The sequence below is a fragment of the Rhincodon typus genome, unplaced genomic scaffold (assembly GCF_021869965.1).
Source record: "Rhincodon typus isolate 14 unplaced genomic scaffold, sRhiTyp1.1 hic_rhity00000135, whole genome shotgun sequence".
Taxonomy (NCBI): Eukaryota; Metazoa; Chordata; class Chondrichthyes; order Orectolobiformes; family Rhincodontidae; genus Rhincodon; species Rhincodon typus.
The window spans coordinates 35,593-46,334 of record NW_025965773.1 but is presented as its reverse complement, the minus strand read 5'-3'; the positions used below and the strand labels follow the sequence as shown (position 1 = coordinate 46,334).

The 10,742-nt window shown below is 43.9% G+C and overlaps 1 protein-coding gene across 1 annotated transcript in view; it reads left to right on the top strand.

Moving 5' to 3' along the window:
* Positions 1 to 1,295: 1,295 nt before the first annotated feature.
* LOC125488287 (spectrin beta chain, non-erythrocytic 4-like) overlaps positions 1,296 to 10,742 on the top strand; it is a gene marked incomplete at its 3' end in the record, with an annotated part of 26,214 nt that continues 16,767 nt past the window's right edge. Inside the window, exon 1 of the mRNA XM_048621220.1 lies at positions 1,296 to 1,517. Within this exon, the coding sequence (XP_048477177.1) occupies positions 1,296 to 1,517 (222 nt within the window). The remainder of the gene's footprint in view (positions 1,518 to 10,742) is intronic.

The following is a 10,742-nucleotide window of genomic DNA, read 5'->3' as shown; positions in this document are numbered from 1 at the left end:
CTTCCCCACCCTTATCTGCCTGACCCCACTACCAAGGATATATTTCCCTCCCCACCCTTATCTGCCTTCTGGAGAGACGGAGGATGCCTACCCCTAGATGGGAGCGTAGATCAGCCTTGATTTAAAGTGATATGGAAACAAAGCGAGGATCATATGATGAATTCAACTTTGTTACACAGTGAGCAGTTGGAATGCATTGCCTGGAAAAGTGGTGCAGGAAGGTTCAGTTGAGGTATTCAAGAGGGCATTGGATAGTTTGCTTTTGATAGAAGTAGTGTGCAGAGATATGGGGAAAGGATAGGAGATTATAGAAAATGGAGTTGGTTTAGACAGTAGAGTTGTTACAGGCATGATGAGCCGAATGGCCTCCTCCTACACTGTAGTGATTCTCTGATCTTATTGAATGGTAGAGTAGGGTCAAGGGTCTGAATAGTCTACTCTACTTGTATTTCATATGTTCGCCTTGGTATTTCTTGTGAGCTTTGGTTGAGGGTAAGTTCTATGTTGATGAGACTTATAGAATAGAATCATAGGATATTATAGTATGGAAAGAGGCTATTTGACCCATCGTGTCTGTACTAGCTCCTGATCGAGCAACCTAACTAGTCTCATTGCCCAGTCCTACCTCTGTAGCCCTTTAAATTCATCACTTTCAAATTATATTCAGCTGTTTTTCAGAACCTCCTATGGAATCTGTCTCCAGGCAATGCATTCCAAATCCTAACAACTCTTTGAGTAAAGAGAGTTCTTCTTATCTCACTCCTGGCTCTCGTGCTGACAGCCTTAAAATTGTGACCCTTAGTTACTGACATACCAACCAGTGGAAATAAAATATCCTTCTTTATCCTGTCAAAATTGTTCATAATTTTGATTGCCTCAATAAGGTCACCCCTTACTCTTCTCTCCTCCTAGGAGAATAAGCCAAATTTCTCTAATCTTTCCTTATATTTAAAACCCCTCATTCCTGGTATCATTCTAATAAATCTCCTTTGCACATTCTCCAGGGCTTTAATATCCTTCCTAAATCAAGGTGCCTAGAACTGAACACAATACTCCAAATGTGGTCTGACAAATGATTTGTAGAGTTTAGCCTCACTTCCTTATTTTTACGCTGTGTGCCTCTATTCACAAACCCAAGGGTCCTATAAGCCTTTGTAACAACTGTTACAACTTACCTGTTCATATATGTGAACCTCAAGGAACTCTTGATGTCATGACATTAGGAGGTGGTTTGTGTGGTCACATTTTGTTCCAGTGGTCAGGTCACTATACGACAGACTGGTGTCATTCTAACTATGTGCTTCTGGTGCAGTGAGCAGATCAGCAAACAGCAATCTCAAATTGATCGTCTGTATGTGAGCCTGAAGGACCTTGCTGAGGAGCGGAAAGGCAAGCTGGAGCAATATTATTGGCTGTTCCAGTTAAACCGAGAGGTTGATGAACTGGAGCAGTGGATCGCAGAGCGAGAGGTAATAGCAGGATCACCGGAACTTGGACAAGACTTCGAACATGTCACCGTAAGTGAGAAATGTCAACATAAAATTGGTGTGAACTGCATTGCCTTGATATTGACTGCCCTACAGGTGACAAGGGGATATGGAGATGTTGAACTCCAGAAAGCTAAATGGTGAAAGATGGAAACGAAACCAATCTTTGCACACTTTTATAAGCAGTTGTTTGTGGAGTACAACAAGACATGCAACCAACTCCTAACAATCCTAATTACAGTCTGTTGCTATTCATAAGACGATGTACCAACAACATAGGTATAAACAAAGTACGAGATCCTAAAAACAGAATATACGGAGTCAGTAAGTAAGTTTAAAAGTATGACCTAATATTTTAGGATTGCTACCAGTGCCATGTGCTAGTCAGAGTAGAAAGAGTAGAATACATCAGATAAACAAGTGGCTGAAGAGATGATGCAACGGATATCAGATTCCTTGGACACTGGGACTGTTCTGGGGGAAGGAGGGATGGGTTGCACCTGAGCAGGGCTAGAACTGAGGTCCTAGGGACAGTATTTGCTCATGAGAATAGTCAAACAAAAATGGCAGGATGATGGGAATTTATGCAGGGAGATAGAAGAGTTGAAACTAGGGCAAAAACAAAAGACAGAATGGGAAATAAGAAAAGTGACAGGCAGAGAATTCAAGGAGAAGAATCAATCAAGACCAAAGTTTAAAACAACGCAAATGGGACTAAGAAAGTTACAAAGACAAGCCCTTTTGCATTATGCCTCAATGTGCGGAGCTTTCTCAATAAAGTGGATGAACTGGTCATGCCAATAGATGTAAATGTGTATGATATTGTTGGGATTGTGGACATGGCTGCAGGGTGACCAAGTATGGGCATTCAGTTTTTAGAAAGATGAGATTTAAGGGGAGGTGATGGCCCAGTGGTGTTACAGCTAGACTTTAATCCAGTGACCCAGGTAGTGTTCTGGTGACCTGAGTTTGAATCCTGCCACGGCAAATGGTGGTATTTGTATTCAGTAAAAATCTGGAGTTAAGAGCGTGATGGTGACCATGAAGCCATTGTTGATTGTTGGGAAAAATGCATCTGGTTAGCTAATGAATTTAGGGAGTGAAACTGCTGCCCTTACCTGGTCTGGCCTACATGTGACTCCAGACTCGCAGCATGTGGTTGACTCTTATTCACCCTCTGGGCAATTAGGGATGGGCAATAAATGCTGGCCTAGCCAATGATGCCCTCACATCATGAATGAATTGAAAAAAAGAGATGGGTAGCATTCCTTGCTAAAGAGGAGATTAAATAATGTCATAAGCATTTTAGCACACACAGAGTCTAGCGAGAGGAAGGAACTGAGGGAAATCGGTATTAGTAGAGAAATGGTGTTGGGGAAATTGATGGGATTAAAGGCTGATAAATCCCCAGATCCCGATAGTCTCAGAGTACTTAAGGAAGTGGCTCTAGAAATAGTGGATGCATTGAGAATCATCTTCCAAGATTCTATAGACCTTGGAACAGTTCTTGCTGATTGGATAGTAGGTGATGTAACGCATCTGTTTAAAAAGGAGATAGAGAGAAAACGGTGAATTATAGACCAGTCAGCCTGACATCGGTATTGGTGTAAATGCTAGAGACATTATGAAAGCTGAGTACTTGGAAAACAGTGACCGGATTGGACAAAGTCAGTGTGAGTTTGCAAAAGGATATTGTGCTTGACAAATCTACTGGAATTCTTTGAGGATCTAGCTTGTAGAGTTGATCAGAGAAGCCAGTGGATGTAGTGTATTTGGCCTTTCAGAAGGCTTTTGATAAGGTCCTACATCAGAGATTAGCATGTAAAATCAAAGTGCATGGGATTGGGGGTAGTGAAGTGATATGGATATGGTTGTGTAGATAATTGATTGGCAGGCAGGAAACAAAGTAGGAATAAACAGGTCTTTTTTCCACTGGCAGCAGTAACTACTGGGGTGCTGCTGGGATCAGTGTTTGCACTCCAGCTATTCTCGATGATTTAGACGAGGGATACTATCTCCAAGTTTGCACATGACAAAAAGCTGGGTGGGAGAGTGAACTGTGAAGAGGATGCAGAGATGCTTCAATGTGATTTGGACAAATTCAGTGGGAGGGCAAACGCATGGTAGATGGAGTATAATGTGGGTAAATATGGGTTATATCTTTGGTAGCAAAAACAGGAAGGAGATTATTATCTGAATGGTGATAGATTAGGAAAGGGGGAGATGCAATAAAACCCGGGTGTCCTTGTAAACCAGTTGCTGAAGGTAAACATGCAAGTGGAGCAGGTAGCGAAGAAAACAAACTGTATATGTTGGTCTTCATAGGGAAAGGATTCAAGTACAGGAGCAGGGATGTCTTGCTGCAGTTAAACAGGACCTTGATGAGACCACAGTGGAATATGTGTGTAGTTTTGGTTTCCTTAACTGACAAAGGATATTCTGGCTATAGAGGGAGTGCAACGAAAGTTTACGAGATTGTTTCTGGGATGACAAGACTTATATATGAGGAGTGATTGGATTGGTTAGGACTATATTCACGAGAAGAATGAGGGGGATCTCATAGAAACCTATAAAATTCTAACAGAAATAGTCTAGGTAAATGTAGGAAGGATATTCTGATGATTGGCAGTCCAGAACCAGGGGTCATAATTTAAATTATAGGGTAAGCTATTTAGGACTGAGATGAGGATAAATGACTTCATCCAGAGAGTACTGAGTCTGTGGAATTCTCTGCAGAAAGTGGTTGAGGCCAGATTGTTTATGAGAAGGAGTTAGACATCATTCTTTGAGCGAAAGGGATAAGAGTATGAGGAGAAAGCAGGAACAGGGTACTGAGGTGGATGATCGGCCATGATTCTATTGAAAGGCAGAGAAGGCTCAAAGGCCTGGATGGCCTATTCATGTCCTATTCTGTTTGTTTCTATAGGTACACATGTGAAACTCCAGTTCGTGCCCACCATTTGTTAACACAATTCCATCTACAATTAAGAGGAGGATAGGGGTGTTTAATCCTTAAAACATGCAAAATGTGACCAACAATATAGCATATTCTCCTGTCGCCACTTTTATGAGGGATTTGAAATATGTGAGAAAAGGTAGAGTTTCATTGACACATATAAATCAAACTACACATCGCAGTTGTGAGATGGATTTATATTTAGTATTTATATATGGAGGAGTTGCATTACTAATCAGGGAAAATGTTACATCTGCACTCTGTCAGAGAGGACATACTGGAGGGCTCATCTGCTGAGGCAATATCAATAGACCTCAAAAATAAGAAGGGTGTAATTGCTCTGATAGGATTATACTAAAGGCTCCTCAACAGCCACCAAGACATTGAGGAACAAATAGGTAGGCAGATTATGAAAAGATACAACAATAACAGGGTTGTCAAAGAGGGTGACTTTAATTTCCCCAATATTGACTGGGACTCCCTTAGAGCAAGAGGCTTAGACGGGGCCGAGTCTGTTAAGTGCATCCAAGAGGGTTTCTTGAAACAGATGTGGACAGTCCAACTAGAGGAGGGGCCATACTGGACCTGACCTTTCACTGGGAGAGCATTTTGGAAACAGTGAACACAACTTCTTAAGTTTTAAGATAGTTATGAATAATGCAGACCTTGCAGGAAGGTACAAAATCAGGGGAGGGCAAATTATGTCAGTATTAGGCAGGAGCTAGGGAGTGTTAATTGGGAGGAGCTGTAAGCAGGCAAGACCGCATTTGATGTGGGTGAATGTTTAAAGATCTACTGATCAGAGTTTAGGACCGGCTTGTTCCAGTAAAGAGGAAGTAAAGATGGCAAGGTAAGGGATCCTTGGATAACCAGTAGGTTGTGAGTTTAATCAAAAGGAAAAAAGAAGCCTTTGTAAGGTTTAGGAAGCTAAAATTGGAAAGGGCCCATGAGGAATAAAGAAAGCAGGAACGAACTCAAGCAGGGAATTAGAAAGAGCAAAAGGGGCCATGAAATGACCTTGGCAAGTAGGACTAAAGAGAATCCCAAGGCATTCTATATATACATTAAAAACAAGAGGATAAAGGAGGGAAGTTGTGCTTGGAGGCAGAGGATGTGGGTGAGATCCTAAATGAGTACTTTGAGTCGATAGTCACCTAGGAAAAGGATATAGAGGATGGTGAGATTTGTGTAGAGAATGCTAATAGGCTAGGACATTTTGAGATCAAGAAAGAAGTGGTGTTGGATCTCTTGAAGAACATTAGGGTGGATAAGTCCCCAGGGCCCGATGATATCTACCCCAGGTTATTGAGGGAGACAAAAGAGGAGATTGCTGGGGCCTTGACTAAGATCTTGTACCCTCACAAGCCACTGGAGAGGTCCCAGAGGACTGACGAGTAGCTAATGTTGTTCCTCTGTTCAAGAAGGGAAATAGGGATAATCCAGGAAACTACAGACCGGCGAGTCTCACATCAGTGGTTACTAAGCTATCTCAGGGATTGGATTTACGCGCATTTGGAAAGGATGGATTTTCGAAAGGCTTTCGACAAGGTCCCTCATGGTAGCCTCATCCAGAAGATTAAGATGTGTGGGATCCACGGTGACTTGGCCACGTGAATTCAGAATTGGCTTGCCATAGAAGACAGAGTGTCGTTGTGGAAGGGTGTTTTTCTGGCTGGAGGTCCATAATTAGAGGTATTCCGCAGGGTCGGGACCCGTACTGGGACCTCTGTTGTTTGTGATATACATAAATGACTTGGATGAAAATGTAGATGGGTGGGTTAGTAAGTTTGCAGACAGTAGAAATATCAATGGAGTTGTGGATAGTGTAGAAGTTCATCAAAGGATACAGCAGGATGTAGATCAGTTGCAGATACTGGTGGAGAAATGGCAGATGAAGTATAATCCGGGTAATTGTGACGTGCTGCACATTGGGAGATCGAATGTTAAAAAGTGTACAGTTAATAGTAAGATCCTGAACAGCATTGATATACAGAGGGTCTTGGGTTCAAGTCCATAGCTCCCTGAAAGTGGCCAGGCAAGTAGACAGGGTGGTAAAGAAGACGTATGGCATGCTTCCTTTATTGGTCGGGGGATTGAGTATAAGAGTCAGGATGTCATGTTGCAGCTTTGGTTACACCACACTTAAAGTACTGCATTCAGTTCTGGTTGCCACATTACAGGAAGGATGTGGATGCTCTGGAGAGGGTGCAGAAGAGGTTTACCAGATGCTGCCTGGATTAGAGGGTATGAGCTATAGGAGAGGCTAGAAAAACTCAGGTTGTTTTCTCTGAAGTGGTGGAGACTGAGGAGAGACTTGATATAAATCTTTGAAATTACGATATGCATAGATAGGGTTGCCAGTCAAAATATTTTTTCCAGACTTCAAATGTCTAATACTGGAGGGCATTTATTTAAGGTTAGAGGGGGAAGTTCAAAGGAGATGTGAGGGGCAAGTTTTTTACACAGAGAGTGGTAGGAGTGTTGAGCGTGTTGCCAGGGGGTGGTGGTGGAGGTAGATATGATAGGGGTGTTTAAGGGGCTTTTGGATAAAGCACTGAATATGCAAGGAATGGAGGGGTATGGACCAAGGACAGGCAGAAGGGATTAGTTTAATTTGGTGTCACGTTTGGCACAACATTGTGGACCAAAGGGCTCATTACTGCACTGTACAGTTCTATAGAACATAGAACAGTACAGCACAGTACAGGCCCTTCGGCCCACGATGTTGTGCCGAACTTTAACCCTAAACTTAAGGTCTATCTAACCTCCATCCCTACCTTATACTATCATCCATATGCCTATCTAATAGCTGCTTAAATGCCCCTAATGAGGCCGACTCTACTATCCTCTCCGGCAATGTATTCCATGCCCCTACCACTCTCGGAGTAAAGAACCTACCTCTGACGTCTCCCCTATATCTACCTCCACTCTCTTTAAAACTATGTCCCCTCATAATAGCTACCTCCACCCTAGGAAAAAGTCTCTGGCTGTCCACTCTATCTATACCTCTGATCATTTTGTACACCTCTATCAAGTCACCTCTCATCCTTCGTCGTTCTAAAGAGAAAAGCCCTAGCTCTCTCAACCTTTCCTCATAAGACCTTCCCTCCATTCCAGGCAACATCCTGGTAAATCTCCTCTGCAACTTTTCCCAACGCTTCCACATCTTTCCTGTAATGAAGCGACCAGAACTGGACACAGTACTCCAGATATGGCCGAACCAGGCTTTTGTATAACTGGAGCATAACTTCACGGCTCTTGAATTCAATCCCTCTATTAATGAAAGCTAACACACCATACGCCTTCTTAACAACTCTATCCACCTGGGTGGCAGCTTTCAGGGAACTGTGGACATGAACCCCAAGATCCCTCTGCTCCTCCACACTGCCAAGAATCTTTCCGTTAACCCTGTATTCTGCTTTCAAATTTGTCCCTCCAAAATGAATCACCTCACACTTTTCAGGGTTAAACTCCATCTGCCACTTCTTAGCCCAGCTCTGCATCCTATCAATGTCCCTTTGTAACCTAGAACAACCCTCCGCACTATCCACAACTCAACCCACCTTCGTATCGTCCACGAACTTACTAATCCTCTCCTCCACTCCTTCATCCAAATCATTTACAAAAATCACATATAGAAGAGGATCCAGAACAGATCCTTGTGTTATACCATCGTGACTGAGCACCATGTTGAATATTTTCCTTCCACTACCACCCTTTGTCTTCTAAGGGTCAGCCAATTCTGAATCCAATCTGCCACATTTCCCCCTTCTCCCATGCCTCCTTAGGCATGAGCCTCCCATGGGGAATCTTGTCAAACGCCTTACTTAAATCCATGTATACCACATCCACTGCTCTACCTTCATCCACGTGTTTGGTCACCTCTTCAAAGAATTCAGTAAAGTTTGTGAGGCATGATCTACCCCTCACAAATCCATGCTGACTATTACAAATCAAACTGTGCCTATCCAAGTGATCATAAATCCTATTTGTCAGAGCCCTTTCCAGTAATTTGCCCACCACTGACGTAAGACTAACTGGCCTGTAATTTCCAGGGTTATCCCTATTCCCTTTTTTGAACAAGGGAATGACGTTTGCCTCTCTCCAATCTTCCGGCACTATACCCGTGGACAGTGAGGGCGAAAAGATCATCGCCAAAGGTCCTGCGATCTCTTCTCTCACTTCCCATAGAATCCTTGGATAAATCCCATCAGGCCCAGGGGACTTATCTATGTTTTTGTAGTTACTGTGTCCAAAGGCTAGGATTAATGAAAAGAAAACAGACATCAAGGAGGTGACAGGAGGAGCATGATCCTCACCTTTACCCATCAATTGCCCCCTCCCATGATGGTTTTGCATTGTATAGCTCACAGCTTCCCATGGCCCCAGTCTCTTCCCAGTCCCTCCGGCTCCGACCTCTCCCCAGACCTGCCAGCCCCAGTCTCTTCCCAGTCCCTCCGGCCATGAGTTCCTGCCCTTTCTCTGCCGACACGCCACTCCTTGCTGGTTTGAGTTATTACTCACTCTGACATTGAAGAGGTGAGACAGCTCACGGGATCCAATCTTGTCTGTCCCCACCGAGAACGGGAGTTGACAGAAGCACTAAGAGGACACCAGCAGACATAGTCTTGCTGCAGAATACAGAAACCATCTTTGTCATGTGTTACATGCACGTATACGAACACACACACACACACACACACACACACACACACATGCATGAACACACACAACACATGATGCAGATACACATGACGTAGGCACACGTGACATAGACACACACATGCATGAACACATGACGCAGACACATGCATGAACAACACAGACACATGCAGACACTGTGTTGGAGTTTTGGACACTTGTTGCTTGTGATTTTTGGATTTGTGTTGTTTCAAGTTGGGGTTTGCAGGATTTTAAGAAATTGTGGATTTGGGGTTTTTGTGAGTTTGATGTTTTCATGAGATTGCGATTTTTGTAGATTTAGTATTTTGGAAGTTTGGCAATATCAAGGGTGCATAGGGTTTGAAATCTTTTAGGTTATTTAGGAATTTAGGGTTTGGGTTTTGGGGATTGAGGTTTTTGTGGGGGATTGGGGTTTTTGTGGGGGATTGGGGCTTTTGTGGCGGATTGGGGTTTTTGTGGGGGATTGGGGTTTTTGTGGAGGTTTGGGGTTTCGGAGATTGGGGTTTTGTGGGAGTTTGAGGTTTTTGAGGGGGATTGGGGTTTTTAGGAGTGTGTGGGTTTTTTGGGATTTGGTGTTTCCAGGGTTTTGGGAATTGGAGGTTTGAGGATTTTGGGGGTTTTTCAATGATGTACTGGGCTCTGTAATCTAAAGTCCCACAGCCAATTAGAAGCAGTACATCATCTCAGTAGAAACTGAGGGACAGCAGGGGTCACCTCTGTCCCTCTTGGCTAAGGTCAGGTGGTGGGAGCTGCATATCTTCTCAGAATTTCATCACTTGGGTGGCCAAAAGATTGAGTTTAAAATGTGCGAATTTCTGTGGATCTGCATTTGTTTGTATTTCCAACATTATTGTTAAATTCTCTTCAAATGTTTTTATCCTCTAATTACAGTGGTACAGAGGTACCTTAATCATATGGGTAGTGTAGGAAGGAGGAGTGAAACAGATGGGCAGGTGGCCCCATGTGTAGAAAGGTGTCCGATGGAAAGTTTGGTCCCCAGTGCCGTGATCTTCACCACGGGTGGAGCAAGATTCTGAATCCATCCCGGCCGGAACAAAGATCGAATCCCATGCGGTTGACATCAATCCACTCTGACTGTGCAGCCAACTGTGCCAGAGAGTCCACGTTGCTGTGGTAACCTTGTGGTAACCTGCCTGTTATAGTCCAGCACTCTGAATGGGGAGCCTCCTGCATTCCTTCCATCCCATGGTTGACCAGGAATCTCTCCCCCTCTAACCACATGCCATTGTTGTCTATAGGAAGGCTTTACAGGTTGATAACCAACCTTCCTTAACACGCCTCCCTGGGCCTTGAAGTCTTAGAGTGGGACCTGAACCCAGAACCTCTGGCACAGACACAGGGATGCTACCCACTGCCTCACGTCAACCTCCTACCCGGTGACCATGTATTAGACAATAAATTAGAGGGAAGGTTTGTGGGAGATTTCTGAATGAGCTTCCACTTCAGCAGCAGCTCACATGAGCAGGTGCCTGGAACTAGTGCTGTAGCAGCAGGAGAGCAGTCCTGGACCAGGCTGAGGGAGAGCAGGGAACAGGCCTGGACCTGGCCGAGGGGGAGCAGGGAGCAGTCCTGGACCAGGCCGAGGGAGAGCAGGG